General features: G+C 39.0%; 1 protein-coding gene across 5 annotated transcripts; it reads left to right on the top strand.

Moving 5' to 3' along the window:
• Nucleotides 1-35: 35 nt before the first annotated feature.
• RNF138 (ring finger protein 138) lies at nucleotides 36-11533 on the top strand. Of its 5 annotated transcripts, none has more exons than XM_071804161.1 (7): nucleotides 36-187; nucleotides 1169-1334; nucleotides 2840-2955; nucleotides 5746-5811; nucleotides 6334-6436; nucleotides 7245-7352; nucleotides 8717-11533. In XM_071804161.1, the coding sequence occupies exons 1-7, from the start codon at nucleotides 72-74 to the stop codon at nucleotides 8783-8785; spliced, it is 744 nt and encodes a 247-aa protein (XP_071660262.1). In that variant the 5' UTR covers nucleotides 36-71; the 3' UTR covers nucleotides 8786-11533. The 5 variants fall into 5 exon arrangements, with proteins under 5 accessions (XP_071660262.1, XP_065688849.1, XP_071660261.1 ...); XM_065832777.2 differs by having other exon boundaries at nucleotides 6331-6436; XM_071804160.1 differs by having other exon boundaries at nucleotides 5743-5811.
• The last annotated feature ends 8532 nt before the right edge of the window (nucleotides 11534-20065 follow it).

Raw genomic sequence — 20065 nt, 5'->3', positions numbered from 1 at the left:
TCGCCTCGCCTCGCCAGGGCGGGGCTTGTTCCTCGTTCCCCATCTGCACGGAGAGGCCCTGACGTGTTGCCATGGCCGAGGGAGCCGCCGAGGCGGCGGCAGCGTGCTTCAGCGAGGATGATTTTTACTGTCCCGTCTGCCAGGAGGTGTTCAAAACGCCCGTGAGGACCGCGAACTGCCAGCACGTGTGGGTATTCCTCCCTGCCCCCAAGCCCCCTGCCCTCTTCACACGCCTTCCCCTCACCCCCTCCGGTTCCCTGCCCTTTACCCCTCTGTCCCCCGCTCCCGCAGCGCACAGACCCTCGGGAGCCGCGTCAGGGGTCGGGCCGCGCAGCGGGACCCGCGGGACTCGTTCCCTCCCCCCTGGCCGCCCCGGGGACCGAGGCGCCACCACCAGAGCTGGCGCCAAGGCTCGTGTGCCGTCCCGGCCTCCCCTCGCCTCTCTCTCTTGTGGCGAACGAGGAGCGGTCAGCTCGGAAAGGCGCCTCTCGAAGCGAGCCCCCGCTTCTCTGGTCGGTGGTGCCCGAGTTTTACTGCTGGTGAGAACACCGTCCACATGTAACCTAACTTGCGGGTTTTTTTAACTTCATAGTTTCCTGTTCGTTCTCAAGCAAGGACCACAGCTTAGTTTTTCTGTCTTTTTAGTTCACCTAATCTGAGTTTTTCAGGGGAACACTTAATTGCAAAGTACTATTTTCTATAAAAGCAAAATAGCTTTGGCAGTGGCAACACGAGGAAAAGAAAGTGAGAGGAGAACTGTGAAAGCTGATGAACTGAAATCTGTGGAAACATGTGAAATAAAGCTTTCCAGGATTTTTGGCTCTGCTTGAGGACAATAAACAGGAGTTATTCTGATAAGATTTTCCAATGTCATGTGCCTACTGCACCATTTAATATTTCATTAATGATCAATCTGGTGTACAGCTCAGGAAGACTAGACAGTAAATAGTCAGAGCTTTACGTAATTTGCATTGCTAAGTTCCCCTAATTTCCGCATACGTGTTTGTAAGCACCATTATTTCATTTTGCTTATATTTATAAAGATTTGTATTCAGTAGACTATTACTCTAGTATATGTATTTTTTCCTAATAATCACCTAGCTTTCTTCAAGGACCAAGTACCCAGCTCTCTTTGCTAACCTGTGTTTGTTGTAACTTTTCAATTTAGGTTTTGCAGGAAGTGCTTCTTGACAGCTATCAGAGAAAGTGGAACACATTGTCCTCTCTGCCGGGGGAGCGTGACTAAAAAAGAAAGAACATATCCCAAAAGGGCTCTAGATGTTGAAAACAGTATGAAGAAGGCTTCTGGGGGCTGTAGATGCTGTGAGAAGCAGGTAGAGTAAAACTGTATAAAAAGTTGGATGAATTGTTCTTGGTTTTGATCAGACACACTTTTAGTGTGAGTCATTCTTGTCTTGGAGCTAAAGAGCCTATAGGAGTTTGAACTTAGCTTTGTATGGCCTGTGTATATCCTAAGCATGCAGTGCCTGCCAGGTGTGCCCAACAGACATAAACCGAAAGAGTGTCTTGCATTGTCTACAAGGACGTTTTAAGTGGAGTCCCGGTTTTTCCCCAAAACAACGCAAAAAACAGATATAGCTATAAAACTAGCAAAAGGAGAGTAAGACAACTGAAAATGAAAGTTGCAGAAATATGGAAAACCTCAGAAACTTTCACTATGGAAATGAAGTGCATAAAGGCATGGTAGAAATTAAAATTAAAAAATATGGGTTGATTACCCATACAGTCAGATGTAATTTCCCGCTACCCCGTCAGTCTATTTACATTTTCTTCATTTTACTTCTAAAGGGGTCATTCTTTTCAGAACATAGGGTGAAATCTGGACCTCCACTGAAATAAAGAATAATCTCCTGATAAAAACAGATGCCAGATTTCAGCCGCACATTTTGTTTACATCAAATTGCATCACATCCAGGTAGTTGTGTTCATGTTTGTTTGTTCCACTTGGGGCTTGGTTCTGCCAATGTGCAGATTAGTGCTAGTGGAAAGCTGAGCTGCTTGCTTTGTTCCACATGATTCATTAGGATGAAAAGCTGGGAGAAAGAAACAATAACAAGTTGATAAATTGAAAGGAAGAACCAAACAGATCCCCAGAAGAAGTTTAATGGAATTGTGTGCACAGGCATGTGAGATGTGATCTTGTTCAGCCTCTAAACCTGTAAGCACTTTCTGATAGTGCTGTCAGACCTGAAATTCTGATTTAGGGCATGTCCAGCACAACGGTCTTCTGGCAAATCTAAGCAACTCATTTTCTTATCTTGCATTTAAGCTGGATAAGCAACCTTAAGTTGCTGTTCATTCACCTTTTTTTTTTTTCCCTTCTTTTTTTTTCTTAGAAAAGTTATGTATTCTCAGAACACAGCTAATGCAAAAAAGTTTTGCTTTGCACAAGGTAACAGCAGGCCAGAGAAGACTGAAGGAGCAATGGTACTTATCCCGTCCTCATGGCCCCTCTTTGTCATAGCTCATCAGTTACTGATCCTGGATGTGGGAGATGTAGTTCCTGTGACTTTGTTTCAGTTAAATGGAGTTTACTCTCATCTTTCACCCCTCAGAGAGCTCTCTCAGTTGCCTGGCTGTTGGAGGTTTGGGGAGTGGGAATGTTCTCCAGTTTCACAGAGTGACAGAGGCTCTATGGAAAAAGGAATTGAAGATCTCCTGTTGGGGAAGAAAGTGTTCATGCTGAGAGTTCTAGTTTCTGCTGCATATGATGTCTAAATAATTCTTGCATGCATTGCTTTCTGTTGGCAGAATTACTTCTTCCTTCTGTCCCTGGATTGTTTAGTATAATTTCAACAATTTGGCATTTCATTCACAGGTTAGATTTTCGTGGATGAGACAGCATTATAAAACGTGTAAGAAGTATCAGGATGAATATGGTGTTTCTTCTATTATTCCAAACTTACAGATTTCCCAGGATTCAACAGGGAACAGGTAATGAGGGTGTTTTATCTACAACAATGTGTCTTCTGCTCCCCCAACTCCCCAAGGAAAGTGTTTTTTTTTCCAGGGCATGCCTTCTTTTTGCAATAATTATTGTCCACATTTTTGTGCTTCAGAAAATGGCAGTTTTCCCAGGTCCTTTTCTTTACTCTTAGCATTCAGAAGAAAACCTTTCTACGTGACAGTTTGGAATGTCTTCTAGGGACTCTCCTGAAAGGTCTATAGTATTTGTAGCTTGCTTTCATTTCCTTGACAGCATTTGAGCAGCTTGCTTTGTAACAGATTTAATAATATTTAGCCACAGGGAAGTTTACTTTTTATTCCATGCCCCTCCCCTTCCCTAAGTTTGTTTTAGTAGGTATCCTGTTTCAAAATATTGCTGTGCAAGCTTTTGCTTTCTGATTGAGTTTGTTTTGAACTGATCTCTTATTCAATGTATAAGGAACTCCAGTATGTTACACACCATAAAATACAAGTGCTACTTACCATTTGTTTTTCAGGCAGTAGAGCTAAAGAATTTTCTTTTGCCTACATTCTCACTGATGTATTTGGTTTGACTGAGGATTTTTACTTATTTTTGTAGACTTTTACATGTTAGTTTTGTAGAGCTTAATTTTGTATAGCCGGTCCTTTATTCACTTTGACATGTATTTTCTATTTTTAGCAGTCTAAACTTCTGTTTGGTTTTCAGCCCATCAGTATATTGAAAGCAGAACTTGAAGGTGTTACCAGAACTAGTTGCAGCAATGTTCCTGGAAAAATTACAGAGAAGGTTATACTGAGTACTGCTGAAGGGCATTTAAAGAATAATACAATCATCAGGCACAGCCAGCATGGGTTTACAAAGGGAAAGTCTTGTTTAACTAATTTGATATCCTTATATGATAAGGTCAGCTGCCTGGTGGATGAAGGCAAGGCAATGGCTGTAGGTTTTCAGGATTTTAGTAAGGCTTATGATACCGTCCCTCACAGCATCCTTGTTGTCCAGCTGTGGAATGAGCACGTTCATGGTGCGCTGGGTGAAGAACTAGTGAAGGGCAGAGATCGAAGGATTCTAGTGAATGGGGCTACATCTGGCTTGTGACTGGTCACCAGTGGTGTTCCTCAGGGCTCAGCTCTATGGCTAGTTCTGTTCAATGTTTATCAACAATCTGGATTCAGGAGTTAAATGCACCATTAGCAAGTTTGTCAGTGATACCAAACTGGGAAATGCTGTTGACTTTCTTGAGGGACAAGAGGCCTTGCAGAGGGATCCATTTAGATTGGAGCATTGAGCTGCGATTAATGGGATGAAATTTAACAAGTCAAAATGCCACATTCTGCATGTAGGATGGAGTAAAGCCAGGCACAAATATAAACTGGGAGAGGATTGTCTGGGGAACAGCCCTGTAGAAAGGGATCTGGGGGTGCTGGGTGACAGCAGCTCTGGCAGCCAAGAGGGAAAATACCATCCCGGGGTGCATCAAACACAGCATGACCAGCTGGTCAAAGAGATGATTGTCCTCCTGTATTCAGCATTGGTGCAGCCTCACCTTGAGTGCTGTGTGCAGTTCTGTGCCTGCAATTTAAGAAGAATATGAAGGTCCTTGAATGTGTCCAGAGGAGGGCAAGAAAGCTGGTGACAGGGCTGGAAGACATGTCCTCTGGGGAGTGGCTAAGGACTTTGTGTTTCTTTAGTTTGGAGAAAAGGAGGCTGAGGGGTGACCTCCTTGCTCTCTGCAGCTTCCTGAGGAGGGAAGTGGGGTGGGAGGTGCTGAGCTCTTCTTCCTCAGATCCAGTGACAGGACATGTGGGAATGGCTCAAACTGCACCGGGGAGGTTCAGACCAGACATTAGGAAACATTTCTTTACTGAGAGGGTGGTCAAACACTGGAACAGGCTTCCTGGAGAGGTGGTCAATGCCCCAAGCCTGTCAGTGTTTAAGAGGCATTTGGACGAAGCCCTTAACAACAGGCTTTAATTTTTAGTCAGCCCTGAACTTGTCAGATGGTTGGATGAGGTGATCATTGTTTGTCCCTTCCAACTGAAATAGTTTATTCTCTCTTCACTTTTCTCCTCTGTGTTTCACCAAAGTGTCTGGATATTGTTACATCACTATTTATTGACTATGCCACAGTATAATACCTGTGCTTATAGTATTACAGAAGTATAAAAAAAAAGGTACTGTGACCAGATTTGTGATTGTAAATGCTCATGTTCTTAGGATGATCGGTGTATCTGAGCAGTTTCTTCTGGCTTAGCTAGAGGTGCATGGATGGTCAAATTTACTTTCCAAAATGTTTGTCTGACACTCTTATTTTAGGAAATAGTTTATTTTGTACACAGCAAAAGAAAATTTATCTTGCTGTAGTTAAAAGTTGTAAATTATTTGTGTAAACGCATGCCAGTTAAATGTCTATTTACATAGTCCTAAGTCAAACAAATTTAGAAAGTGCTGCTTGTCTTACATTCACATAGTTCATAATGCCTTTTGAGCTACTTGACTGTTGTCTCCATTACCATTCTTGTTGACTAAATGTTGTCTTATATGGCGATTTCCTATAAAGTTGTGTAGTATCCCACCAATGGTCACCTTAATACTGAGATATAAGTTGGTCTAAGGAAAGTTGTGAAAGTTAAAATATGTGCCTTCGTGTGTTTTGCCTTTAAATTCATGGGACTTAATGTGTATATATATATGTTTTTTTTCCTGTTACTGTTAAAATTCTAAAAATTTTCAGACTTGACTAAAATAATCTCAATTTTCATTGTCTTTTCTTTCATTTTCTTCTTTTAAAGTAGCAGGAGTGATGCAATATCTGATAATGGTGAGATGGCTAATAGTCAAATACTTCAAGGAGAAACAAGGTAGGCTGCTTATTTGTCTATAGTTACTATTAAAATAGATCCAGACAATCATAGTGCAAGTTTTTACTAACTTGAAAAAACAAACAACAACAACAAAACAGAAACAAAAAACAAACACAAAGATCTACCACAAGTTGTATTAAAAAGTTCTTTAGTTTCTTCTACATTTGCATGTATACGTTAGAATTTGTGTTTTTTTCAGTACTTTCCTGAAGGATTTGAACTAAAAGGTATTACCAGCAAGGAAGAACAGGGTGCAGTTGCAATTGGAAAAAAAGAATTTTCTGAAGTCCCAGTCTCAGAGAATGCATTTAGGTGTACAAATCATAAATGTGCTTTAGAAGTTGCAATTTGGAAGCAGCAGCGGAACTCTGTTAGATCTGCTGCTGTGTCAGTGAGGTGGGCTTTTTTTTTGTTTTTGAGATAAAGGAAAATAACGACAAGATAACAGATGAATTAAGCTTTCTGTAACACTACTTCTGAAACGCTCTGTTTAATACTCTGTATTTCTGTTTACAGTAGACATCCAACCTTCAAATGTCCCCTGTGTCAGGAAGCCAATTTTACCAGACAACGTTTGCTGGATCACTGCAATAATAGACATCTTTATCAGATAGTTCCTGTAGTAAGTAGAGTTGCTTATGTATGCTTCTTAAGCTACTTTCATTCTAATTATGTGACCGATTTTAAATGTGCAGTAGCTACTCTATATCTGTAAAGATTACTGTGGTCTGAGAAAAACAATATACTTAATGCAGTGCATTATTTAACTTGAGAAGTGACTTTCATTTGAAAATGTTTCTTGTCCAGCTTCTTGTCAGTTCTGACTTAGTGATCACATTTATCTTGAAGTGAAACAAGCTCAGGTTTTGAGCCTGACACTTACTCTTCTTCATTTAGTTCAGAACTGTTTCTGTTGAATCCCATTTGTAATGTAATTATTGTTTCATGTGAAACCTACAGTAACTTGAAGAGTAATCTAAGCTAATCAAAGGGAATGAAAGAGAAAAATCTGTTTGGTTTCCTTTTCGTCTGTATAGTGTGTTTGGTTTTTTTTTTTTTAATTTGGCTTGCTTGATCATCTCAATTGTATGAAAATCATCCCAAACAGTAAGTAGGATGCAGTAATCACCATCTTTTCTAAATTGTAAGCAACAGAAATTGACAAAAAGAGTGACAGACAGCTGTGATAAATCCCCCACCCCTAAGAAAAGAACTTAAGAAATATGACAAGTTGAAAAGTCATTTTTGAATGTTAAACTATGGAGGAAAAGAACAATTAACACTATGATTCTGTGTGAACATGTTTACTGTATTTTGGTAGTGAATGAGTAATAGACTAGTTATTCCTGTAGAACATGTTTTAAATGCATTTTGTGTTACCAATACCTTTTTTTTAATTCTCTCTCTTCCCCCTTCCCCTCCCAATTCAGATCTGTCCTATTTGTGTATCTCTTCCTTGGGCAGATACTAACCAAGTTACTAGAAATCTTGTTAGCCATCTAAATCTAAGACACCAGTTTGACTACGGAGAATTTGTGGTAAGCTTTTTCTTCTTTGATGGGCAGGGGAATAAATAGTAACTATTTTCCATAAATAAAAATGCCAAATAAAAAATTTGTACCCAACTTGTTTGTGCGCTAGACACGCTGTGTTCCTGCTCTGTGCAGAACTCAGAAGCAGGCCAGTCTGTGCTAAACTTTCTGTTATCAACACCAACTGCTGGTATTGTCAACAGTTAAGCTCTGCTCCAAACTGATGGCTTAAGACTTTAGCTTAGTCTTCTCAATCTGAACTATTTGTTCTTCCAGAACACTTTATTACTGCTGCCTCTGAGGGAAATAGGAGATGCTACTCTGTTTTATTGACGTTTTTGACCTTTTATGGCAAAAATGATTTAATTAAGCTCAAAGTGCAGCTTGACTAGCTGGTATTGGTACTACAACCTCTCTTCCAGTATGTTGGGAGAAGGGCTGCAATGTGAAGAAGTGATACGTCACTTAGTCATTGTTCTGGTTGCCTTCTTTCAGGCTCGCTTTGAGTAAATGACCTTGAAGTACATGTAGTCACCGGGTGGAACATAAGCCAACCAATTGAGTTCTGCATATGGAATCAGAGAGCTGGAGAGTTTGTGTTGTAGTTTCTACAGAGTTTGACAGGCTTTGGGGTACAGAGCTTGAGCTTTGTGTGGGGCAAGCACAGTATTTGAAGCATAGGCAGCCTCACCAGTTAAAGATGACAAAGATGATGCATGTTGTTCTTTGAGTGATCTCTGACAAAGGCATGAAGAGGCTATTTTTACAGAGGATTGGGATCTTCGGCATGAGTGCAACTTGCATGTTTGAGTATGTAGAAGGGGTGATTGGAATTCTGATTTGGGGAAGCTGCCAGAATGCACTAAGGAGGTATGTTCTCTGGCATATTAACAACTTGGAAGATAGCTCTTCAAAAGTAGCAGGGTTAACCACGCATCTTTTGCGACACCTTTGCTTTCCCATTTTAAGCAGTATATTCTCAACAAACTATGATTACTGTTGACTGGGGATCACATTTTGGTTTTGCTACTGGAGGATGTTATGGCTGCTTGGAAGCCCTGTTGTAAGAATTGTGTGATTCGGTCAGCTTTCCCAAGCTGGCTATTCTGTAATGTAATTGAGCCAGGGAGAGAAGGTGGGCCCTTCTGCTTAATGGTCCTTTATTCTTCTCCTGTCTCATGTATGTCTTGGTACTTTGTTAAATAAAAGATGCTGTGCAACATAAACAAGCATCTAGTACACATAAAGATGGAGAGTCTTCATCGAGGTGCCAATTCCTGTGTAAAAATGTGGAAAATGAATGAATAAACTAAGGACTATGTAACGTCTTGAGTATTTGTCTGTTTTGATGATGTTTTCATTTTGTTTAGAATCTTCAACTTGATGAAGAAGCCCAATACCAAAATGCAGTTCAAGAATCCTGCCATGTGAACTTTTAAAAGTGTAGTCCCCTTTCATCCTACTGATCATCTGAGAGCAAAATGACATCAATTCTGTTGGTGATCTGAAGTGTATATTAATAAAAAATGGTATTCAGTAATGACTTTTCAGGCTTAACTTTTTTTCCATGCTCATAAGGACTTTTCACAAATGATTTTGCTGAAACTCTAACTTGACATCTTTACTGGAATGTCCCTGTGGAATTAGGGACCTTTTTGAAAATTGTCACTATTGTCATGATTTTCTCTTTCTCTTACTACTCTGTTAATTACACGCTTTTTAATTAATGTCAGATATTTTAATTCACCAGAAACAAATTTGAAAGTAGTATCTTTAGAAAGACATACAAAGATGCTCTTTTGCACTGTTGAGTTTCTTTAAGTTCAGCTGTCATCTGCTAAGATGTTTATGAGTTTGGTGGGGTTTTTTGTTTGTTTTTGGTTGGTTTTTTTTTTTTTACACCATTACTGTGTAAATGAAAACAATGCCAACTTAAGAAATGCAAATATTTGTTTTCTGTAGATCAACAATACAGAGCAGTTTTTTCCCACCTTTCACTGAGAAAGAATGATACCATTGCCTAGGAATAATTACATCTATTTTTTTCTCCTTTTGGAGTGTAACAGAAATAGGATGCTTACTTACTAAATGGTTGGGTGAGTTTTCCCTGTATTGGGGAAGATGATCCTCCTGACATACTTTCTGAGCAATTCAAGATGACATGCAAAATATGGACTTTTTTGGTATATGCCTGTGACCAGCTAGTTTTTCATTTTGTTGGAGCTTTTCAAGGACATCTGTTGTTGCATTAGAAATTAAAGTTTTGGTCTGTTCTGTCTTTCATGGGAAGCTCTGTAACTAGAGAACTAATTGGCTTCACTCTGAAATGGACTTTTTTATTTGGGTAAGACTGTTTAAAACTTGGACATCTGCATCCAAAGGCTTGAAAAAAACAGTTGAGAAGAAAAATTTGCTCTAAAATAGTTACCAACATATTTTAAGAATTCCTATTCTAGATTTCCACATTCCCAGCAATACCATCATTTAAAACCAGAGCAATAATGCAATTTTGAATTTAAATGGAAAATCCATTTTAAAAATAACTTAAAGGTCTTTAATACTAATGGGGAGCAGGGGAAAGAAAGTTGCACAACTTACATTTTGGAGGTTTAAATAGAGACAATTCTGAATGTGTATCTTTTAAGGACTGACTCTTCATCCTGTGTCATCATCGCCTGTTGTCAAACTACTGTTCTTAACAGGTGTTGTATACATGGTAGAGAACGTCCCCAGTGACCTTTCTAGTCTAGTTGGTGATTTATGTCTAATAATATCAGTTGTGCAGCTGAAGTACAATCTGCTTCCTGTGCCCTGGCTCCCGTTTGCTCTCCAAGTAAAGGTTTTGGTTATTCTTTAGATACTGGAAGATTTTGTTTTCCAAAACCGGTGAGGTTGAAATGCCTCATTCTGCAATGTCATGGGTTCTGGAACTGAGTCCTAGTTCTAGTACATTGAGTGTTGGAAATAAAACACTATACACTATAACTTGACATTTCTATCTTTTTTTTTTAAGAGTGTAAAATATTACTGAAGGCATAGCTGGCTTAAATACAGAGAAAGCTGGCTCTTTCAGAAATGTTAAAGGTTATTTCCTTTTTATAACAACACATCTTGCATTTTGTTGCTGGCTTAATAGGATATTTTGGCAGCAGGCCACACTTTCATCTTGTACTCCAGCTTCCCTATTTGCCCCCCATACTCGTCTGCATATTCTCACTCGTGTCAGCTCTAGTGCTTTCATGACCACACACCAATTTGGAATGGTTCACTGATCCAGCTGAAAAGGTCGTTTGGATTTTTCGCTTTCTCTTTCCCTCTATAAAGCCAACTACGAAATAGTCCTTAGACAGAAAGGAATTTCAAGGTAGCTCGATGCTACAGTTTTAGCTTTTTAAAATAAAAATACATTCTGTGGTGATTTTATTACTGCATACGTTTCCTAAGGAATTTAATAGTTACATGTAAGTTTAGTTAACTTTTTTAGATTCAATAAAATATTTATATGATGTGGCAATAAATGCCTGCAGCCAATACAGATTCAGAATGCCTCATGGACACTGGAGCTAGTTGTTTGTATTACTTGAACGTATAGTGAGAATTGCAAATGAAATTACATCTGTTTTAAAACTCTGGGAAACAAAGTTCTCTATAGCAATAATTAATTGTCACTTAACGTGCAGTTGCTGAGCATTTTAGTCATGTTTAAATGTTGGGAGACTTGAATGCACAGTTTAAAGCAACGAATGTTTATAAATGCAATATAAAAAACCCTTGCGAAATGTTTATCCTCTTTATTTGTGTATGCTAAAATCTGTATTGGCAGGTGCTGCTTTGCTAAAGATTTTATACTTTTAATATGAAGAGATTGCATCCAATACATTAACTAGGTAAGCGTTTAATGAAGATGAAACAATCTATTTAAATGTGCTGCTGGTCATGAATCTTTCTCACTGAAACTCAGACGTACACAAAAAGCTGTGTATTTGTGATGGGTGATGTTTGTATTTGAAACATGCAATCTTTACTAGAAGATTGCTGTTTAACAATGTTTTCATGTTCACGTTGTATTGTGTATGGGTTCAATATGGTATATTATGTTTGGATTGTACTTTCTATTTTTTCTTCTATTAAAGTATTCTATTTTCTGTTTGGCTCTTTGTTGCATAATAAAGATAATCAGTCCCCTTGATGCTACCTCTTCCTTTATAGGTGCTTTCTAAACTGAAGTACATGGTCACTTGTGTGCCTTCACACTTCGATTAGAGTGGCACTCATGCTGCTAGGATTGATGAGTTTGGCTCATGATCCATTCATGAGCTTACGAGTTACCTTATATTACGTCTTAATATCTTTCCATGAGCAGAAAAGACAATAGGTTGGACAAAACTCATTCATACTTCTTTTCTACCTCTCACCTTGATATATTGCTGTCCTATGCAATATTAATAAAGAATCTCCTAAAAGGAGAGATAAATATGTATGTAATACTTAAAGGCAACAGCAGAACCTTGTTATTTAAAGGTGGGTTTACTAGGAAGAGGTAGTGTTTTTCTGAGGAAAGAATTGTCAATAAGTTTGGGCTGTTATTGGACCATCCATGTGGCATCTGGATGATTTATCCTTCTGCCCTGTATTTCTGAGCTGAAAAGCCCTTTGGTTATTTTTTGTGGTTTTATATTCTAAGGAGATACAGTTAATAATATGGTTATGAAATTGAGTTAATGTTTTATTTTGAATGGTAGAAATGTAACAAAAACATGTAAGTTTACTTTTAATTAGTTTATTGTTCTTTCCCCTTGAAATGTAATTTTCTGAGCACTAAATGGATTATCCTATCTTCTAAATCTGGTTATAAACCACTTGTTAGAGATTCCATTTAGTTTTCTTTTACTTTAGCGATGTGTATTTCATTATTTAGAGACAATGCACTTAATATGTGTAATTCTTATTGACAGTATGTTGGTTATTGGATACATGAGCTCTGCAGAACTTCTCTTTGCTCCAGTCCTAAGCCAGGGCTCCATTACCAGGGAGAGAAGGTGACTTTTATGCACTCAGGTCATCTTCTGACAGATAGTCAGGGGGCTAGAAGGTTTTCTCTATTAGGGAAGCATTCTGGGGTCCTTCTTCTTAGATGTGACTTTGTGAGATTTGAACACAAGTGTCTGTGAGGACTCTGCTATAAAACAGTATGACTGGTGTATTTTTTTTTTTTTTTACATCATTTGTTTTATGCTGAAACAAAGACACTAATTCACAGATGGTCTTAAGAGATGTGCATGTCGCGATGTCTCGTCAACTTTGTGCCATTTGTGAAATGGCTGCAGAACCTGGCAGCCAAGGTGGTTTTATTGCACGTGAGCAAAGCTACAAGAATATCTGACAAAAACATCTTTGGAGTTCTTTTAGATTTGGAGAAACCAGCAATGAAAAGGCACAAACACTACATGGTCTGTTCTCAGAACAGTGTGCACCTAAACTTGCTCTAGGTATCAAGTTTCTTTTGTGTCCTGTTGCAGGTATGTTTGAAAAACACGTAGGAGACAGAATTCAGGGCCTCTACTGTGAAAAGGCTCTTCAATAATGTTCGAATTGTCACTTCCCAGGGTCAGAGCATCGTTGTTTTTCCTCTGTTTTGTTTTGTGGTGTGTTTAATTTGTTTGGGGAGGGGGGTTGTGGGTTTTGTGGGGTTTTCTTTGTTGTTGGTGGTGGTTTTTTGTTTGTAGGTTTCCTCATGAATAAAGTAAGTCTGTACTGTTTCTTATTCTCAAGTTGTAGGTCTGCTTTGGGAAGGAGCAGTTTTCACTGCTTCATTTTCTGGCTCTAACCAGCCTTATTCTATCCATAGCACTTTTTTTTTTCTTCCCCCCCCCAATCACATATCTATTTTTGTGGACATGATCCATGATGAGGAAAGAGCTAGAAAATTATGTTTGTTGCCCCAAGCTGTTGGAAAACTGAGGGGGGAAGTCATGACTGGCAATTGCATTTTGTGGAAAGCATCTAATTGCATTTTAAGTCTTTGCCTTAAAATTCTTTTCATGCATTTGAGGGTGCGTTCCTCAGCTCTGTGAAGCTGCAGGTAATTTCCCAGGGTTTAGTGACAAAATACTGTCTTTAAGAATTTGCCTAAGCTTGTGAGGATGCTTAGTCACTGAGAAAAGTGCTCCTCACTCTGACTTTTCAGTCTTTATCTACTCACGTTTCTGTCTCTGTTTTTTCCTCTGTATTTCCCTACAGCAATTTTCATAAATTTAACCTGTTTCCCTCCTACTCCCTTTTCTGTCTTTTAAAGTAATCAGCAATTAGATAGCTAAGATTATATTACTCAGCTACGAAGTATTGACTCATTCAGTATGTTTTATAAGCTCCTTTGCCTATGCCCTCAACATCTTGGGGCTGATGTGGGCCTCAGGTAAATAGAGTAAGAAACATAGCATCAGTAACTTCCAGAGTTCACTTGCCATGTTTACTTCTATGGCTGAAGGAGTTTACATTTCTTGGAATGTGTTTGGACTTCAAAAGAATCTGAACATTTACAAGTCAGTTGTTTTTTTTTCTTAAATGCTAGAAACATTTACTTTGTTTTCTTTGAGGCAAAGGTATTTTTTTGGATTGGAGAGACCAGGATGGTGGTTAAAATTGAAAACATCTCATGCAGACCTTGCATTAGGTTCTCTGTTTTTGCAGGTATGGACATAAGACAGCATGAAGATGGTGGCTTTTGTTCTCCAGGGTAATGGCTGTGGCAGTAGTGTCACAGAAGGTGTGATTTGTGCGCCACCTCAGTTGTGAGACTGTTCAAACCTCAGTAGTTTCTCATATGATTTTTTTCTTCTTTTTCATAATTCAGACCACAAGAGGGCACTGAATATTTTTGGGTTGTCTCTAAATACAGTATGTAAGGATCCTAATTCACTACGTAGTTGCACTCCAAGATATTTTTGGATATGGGATTTCTATTCAGATGTTTCATAAAATTCAACAAATCTTCTATATGTTTTAGTGGTTAAAAGACCGACTGGGGTCATTCCAATCTACAGCAAAGATTTCTAATTTACTTTAAAACCTCAAATTTACAGATTTACTTCTGTGCTTTATCATGTGACAAGTAAGCTGTGTTCCCGCGGGGCTCCCCTCTGGGAAGAACTGAGTCACCCCAATCCACAAATGAACATAAAACGAAACGTGGTCATGCAGACTCGGTTTACCTGCAAGTCCCTTCCTTCCCCAAACGCGTTCCTTAGAGGTCATCTTTAAAACTAGAGCCTTGTAGTGCACGTAGGAATCACACGGGGGCATCTGAGGACTGTTGCATTCTGTGATAATCAGCAATGGGGTCACTGCTGATTTTTGACTTCTTGCTTTCTGAGGCTACACACATGTCGGCGACCTCACTAATGACATTTCCCAGCTGCTGCGGTGGGGAGCTCTGCCTGATGCCAACTACCGGTGTGCTTCAAAATCCTTTCATTTTGCTGAAGTCTTTTAAGTTGCTCTGTGGCAGCGCACGCAGTGGTTTGGGGTTGCTACAGGCCTCTGCAATGAAGAGAGAAATTCTCCCAGCTGAGCCTCATGCTCCATCATCTGAGAGAGAAATAAGTGACCCTGGAGTATGGCTCTGTAGTGGTACTTGGTGGCCAGCTACAACCGCTTCAGTAGCTGCACAGCAGTCACCATTTCATACTGTGGTCTGGTTCATATTAATCATGTAATATATTTGTGTAAAAATGTTGGACCAGGTTCAGATTCCAATGAAAGGGGGAGAAGGTGTGACCCTGTCATTATTTAATTTGTGAAAGATAGTTTTCTCACACAAAAGTATGTCTGAAGTGGCAATGTGCAGTAAGGGATGCGATGTTATCCACGCAACTTCTGCTGTTTCCTTTTTGATTTACCTGTAGCCAAGCAGTGGGAGAGAACTGAAGGTCTGTTTCATTTTCTTGATATCTCTTAATCAAAGCAAATGTGCCTTGTTTGCTCCTCTGCAAGAAAACTGAACACTTGTATCTGAAATATGTTGTAATTTTCACTTTCTTCCGTTATATTCCATATGACATCTGCTAGGTTTGTAAACATTGGAGTTTCCTTACTTGAAACACTTAGGTGTTCAACTCAAAACATTTTTAATTTGAGTCTCTTATCTTGCAGGTTTATCTGACAGCCCTTATCTTCATTGATGCTTTTGCCTAATCAGCCAAGGAGATACTATTTCAGTGTTATCCTCATTTGAGAGATTAACTCAAAAAGTGAAACTAATTTGTGCAAGATAATCCATTAAGTTTGAGGCAGGGCAAGGAACAATCTGCTGAGAATAATACACCACTTGAATATTCTCCTACTCATTAACAGTTGGTCTATAAGCACTGCTAAGTGAGATGCATAATGCTCTACAAGCCAGCACTTTTCAAAATTACTTAATGAATTTGTACCGCTTGCAGTTGACATTGAAACTCTTGATCAATCATGTTCCACTCAAATGTCAACAAGCAACCATGAATCACAGTTGTTCACTGAGCAGTAAACCAATCACAATGTTATCAAAGTATCTGTGCTGAAATACAGAGGATCAACAAAACTATTTGAACATGAAACTCCCAAAAATTCTGGAAAATGTCTGTCCAGGTAGAGCTATTTTTAATTGTTTTTATGGTTCTCTGTAGTTAGCTGACATTGTACTTTGAAATTAAGTTCCTTTGGATTTAAAAAAAAGCGATGTTGCTCTTCCGTACTTCGCTCATTTTTTCCAATCTCTCTGCCCCCATTATTGTCTCTTCTCAGATTATTATCTGCAGATTTGGCTTTACAAAGAAGATTAAAGCAGGTGCTTCCCATCTATATTGGACAATGCCTGATGAATGTTCTTTGTGCAACAAGGCAGCAGGACGATAAGCACTGCAGTATCGTTATTATTTCCTGTGCTGCAGTTGTGCCCACCAGCAATGGTACTTGTCCGAGGGAAGATGCTGTTTGCTCATGGTGCTTCCCCATGTCTCTGGTGAACTTGGCAGGAGATCTAAGTGGTCACTGCAATAAATCTGCAGCAAACTCCACGTCAGGTTCTGATGTCTTTCCTTTTCATTGCTTCTACTGACATCATGAGAGCGTGTGCGTCTATGGGGAAAGAAATGTAATTGACTGGCAAAAGCTCAGATTTTGCAGGTGTCTCTTATAGTTACTCAGGACTCGTTAGATAGCTTAGCACCCATAAAAGTTGTGAGACACGTTCAAGGCAAAGAATTGCAAGAAAGAAAAAAGCAATCAACCAGCTAACAGACGTGCTTCTCCTCCTTTGTGTTTAACATTTTCACTTTTCCTCAAATACAGAGCTTGTAGTCAGGACACTGATGGACTCTACCTGTAGATCAAAATGGTAATGGAAATAACATCCTTGATTTCCACCAGTCTCTGACTTTATCAAGAAAGGATGCATATTACTTTTGACTGTCATATGCCAAGTAACTGTAGAATGAAGACGATCTAAGACTGCCGTTCTTTTTGTACATCTGAAAATGCACACCCTCAATTCAAGTAAATTGCACTATGCTTAATTAATTAATCTCTAGTAGTGCTCAGTTATTTCTTACTTGGGGCCTTGGTCTTAAAAGTATGGTATGGCTGTAGTGCTTTTCATCTTCAAAGAAAAATGCAAGGGGTCATGTAGCAAAACCCCTAAGGAAAACAAGGGGTAGGTATGTTGCCTGAACCTAGAGAGTCAGTCAGTGATAAAGCCAGATATTTGTCATTGCAGAGAGTGTGGTCACATAAGCTCTGTAGAAAAGATCTTCCATGATTAAATAGGAAAATAAAATCCTTAAGACTGCTTATCTATTTATTATTTTCTCCTCAACATGTAATAAAAACCATTTAGCTACTTCATGGGTGACACTGAAATTTATGCCAAGAAACAACTTTGAAGTCCTGACATTCTATTGTTCATATAGTGTTTAACTTTTTGCTCTGTCTTATGATGCTGATTGAGGTCTCGAAACTCTTGAGTTTAATTAATTAAAAAGCAGTGTGAATTAGAGGAAAATGCGTATAGGGACCGTATTTTACAATGCAGGGTTAGCATGTAACTTCGATGCCTTCTCTCTTTGATGTGACTATATGCCAGTTCCAACACCTTCTGGAGTTTTCTTTGGGTACCTCACTTTTTAGCCAGTTCTGAGACCCGTGATGGTTGTGACACAGAGATTCATACAGCCTTTCTTTGTGACAGGAAAGTCATCCTCCTGTCAGCTATTGTGATGAGGTTGGTGTGAGGTCTCAGTGCTGGTTGATGCATCTTAGAAGTGGGGATGTGGGAACAGAAAGCAGATTGTCTTGATTATTTGCATGTAAAAAGGACCAACGAAGTAGAAAAACAGGCTTTTAGGCTTTCTCCCAAAACCAAGTAGTAAGGCCAGAAAAATGTGATCTTTCTTTTGAGTTCACTATATTCTGCCATCTCAAGAAAACACTTGTAAGGTACCATAATCAAGGAATAATGGGTGCAGCTACACTAATCTTTTAGTTTTCATCAGAAGCATATTTTTTTAAGCAAGTATCATTATTATTCTCACTTACCATGCTTCAGTTCACATCACAGAGCAGTTTTGGAGTGTCCAAACTGAATTCCTTTGGTTTGAAACTAAACCAGAATATGTTCTTCAGATCCCTGCCAAATGCAGTCCAATTGCTGCCACTGACATCCAATCCTTAGGATCAAATCAGAACCAGTCTGAAGTAAACCCCTTTGAGATGTGTACGGTTTAGATGCCAGTACCTGACACGGTTCCATGAATTTGATAGAATTTAATGAAGTTAACAGTGGTTTGAAAATGTTCAACAGGTTCAATTGCAAGGTTCACCTTATTACTTACTGCATGGTGGAAATATACAGAGGAAAATTGAGGTAGCCTCGAGTTAGAATGATTTATGTAGGGATCGGAGATGCAAAGGGTAAGGAAAACCCTTTGGTTGAGTAATGTTTCATTAGTATCAATTCAGCATGCAATCAGAGTTACCAAGGCAAAATCAAAGTTACTGTATTACAAAGTTATATGTGATATCTGTCACGTATCAAAGATCTGCTGCTGGTAAAAGGTCTCTGCCTCAAGGAGCAACCTTGAGAGACGTCCAAGCTCAAAGGGAGATCATCACCATGCTGTCTAGCAGGGAGAGCTGAAAGAAGGCTCACCCAGGCTGTCATATTTACGGAGTAAAGTGGATGGCTTGTGGTCAAATCACTTGTGACAGAAAAGGTGTGCACGAGACTGCTTGTACCCACAACTTTCTTTGTTCCTTGGTAAATGAGTCTTGAAAAACCACTTGCTTTTCATATGTCTCTCATGTGACTTGTGTTCCAAGCTCGTGTGCATCGATGTTCACTGTGTCACTCTGCTCCAGTGTGGGTAAGCTGGAGGAGTTCTGGGCCCAGCTGTGGCAAAGGCCTTCACTCCCTCCAGACCCTGCACCAAACCATCACCAGTCTGGTCAAGGGTGTAGGGCGTATGCCTCACACTTCCAAAAGGAGAACTAACATCATTTCCCAGCAGCTGAAAATGACAGCATGCAGAATTCAAGGACTGCCAAACTTGCAGAAGAAAACTTGACAAAAGAGCTTTTCAACCTTCCAATCACTGATTTGAGAACATTTGACATCATTGTCATTGGTGTGTTGAGGATTACAATACTTACTGTTAGTTTTCTTATCAGCTCTGATATTTGAAATAGTATGAGAAATGTTATTAACTTCGATATAATAATTTGGGAGTCTGTATTTACAATACAGAATCTAAATGCCATTTTTAGTTTTTATGATGTTGGTCTGGGAAAGTCTAATGTTCGCCAAGTCTGATCATACAATTACCGCAAGTACCTTCAGTTTAAGTTTAAGAAGAAACTGCGGTAAGTTGAGCACTCTCTGGCAGCTAGTAGCTAGAAGGGATGACTGAAGTTGGGAGAAACTAAAAGTCCAAAGAGTAACAGGCAGTGATGATAGTAAAAAGTACTGACATTTAAAAAATTATTTTGTATGGAATTTTTAAACAGTCCAGAAGAATATGATTTACTGACAAATGCAGTGTTTCATTTTCATTAACAACAGAAATGACATTGCCTTTTCTAAAAGCAGGATACTGAAATTTTGTTACCAACAGGTCTTTCTTAGATGCACACATTTTCTATTTTCGTTTTCCATCAAAAATATATATTAATATCTTACTTGCTGAGAGTCTTGGTAGCTTTCTGTTGTTCAAAGCTTTTAGTGCCAGTTTTATTCACTGAACCGCAGGATGGTTGAGGTGGGAAGACACCTCTGGAGATCACCTAGTCCACCCCCCCTGCTTGCAGCAGTGTCACCTGCAGCAGGTTGTTCAGGGCTGTGTCTGGTTGGGTTTTGATTGTCTCCAAGGATGGAGACTTCACAACTTCTCTGAGTAACTTGTTCCAATGCTTAAAAACTTAGAATTAAAAAAAAAAAGGGTTTTTTATGTTTAAATGGAATTTCCTGTATTTCAAGGTGTCCATTTCCTCTATATTTTGATTTTCTTGTCTCCATTTCATTCTGTATGTCAATTTGTGTCCAATACTTTTTTCTCACAGCAATGCTTAAAATACTTAAAGTATATGTTAGTTATCATAAAATAGTAATGATGGACTTTGCTTATTGGACAAGTAAAAGGTATGTAAGTTTATCACTGATGAAAGGACAAAGGTTTTGATTTATGACATTT

The sequence above is a fragment of the Patagioenas fasciata genome, chromosome 2 (genome assembly GCF_037038585.1).
Source record: "Patagioenas fasciata isolate bPatFas1 chromosome 2, bPatFas1.hap1, whole genome shotgun sequence".
NCBI classification, from domain to species: domain Eukaryota; kingdom Metazoa; phylum Chordata; class Aves; order Columbiformes; family Columbidae; genus Patagioenas; species Patagioenas fasciata.
The sequence above is the reverse complement of the archived record's forward strand: the minus strand, read 5'-3'. Positions and strand labels throughout refer to the sequence as shown.

What these genes read in the sequence shown, in the direction of transcription:
- RNF138 (XM_065832775.2), top strand. Translation starts at nt 72, where the DNA reads ATGGCCGAGGGAGCCGCCGAGGCGGCGGCAGCGTGCTTCAGCGAGGAT. An exon ending in CAGGATTCAACAGGGAACAG is followed by an intron (nt 2,956 to 5,742) that starts GTAATGAGGGTG and finishes CTTCTTTTAAAG; the next exon opens with TAGCAGGAGTGATGCAATAT. An exon ending in TTGACTACGGAGAATTTGTG is followed by an intron (nt 7,353 to 8,716) that starts GTAAGCTTTTTC and finishes CATTTTGTTTAG; the next exon opens with AATCTTCAACTTGATGAAGA.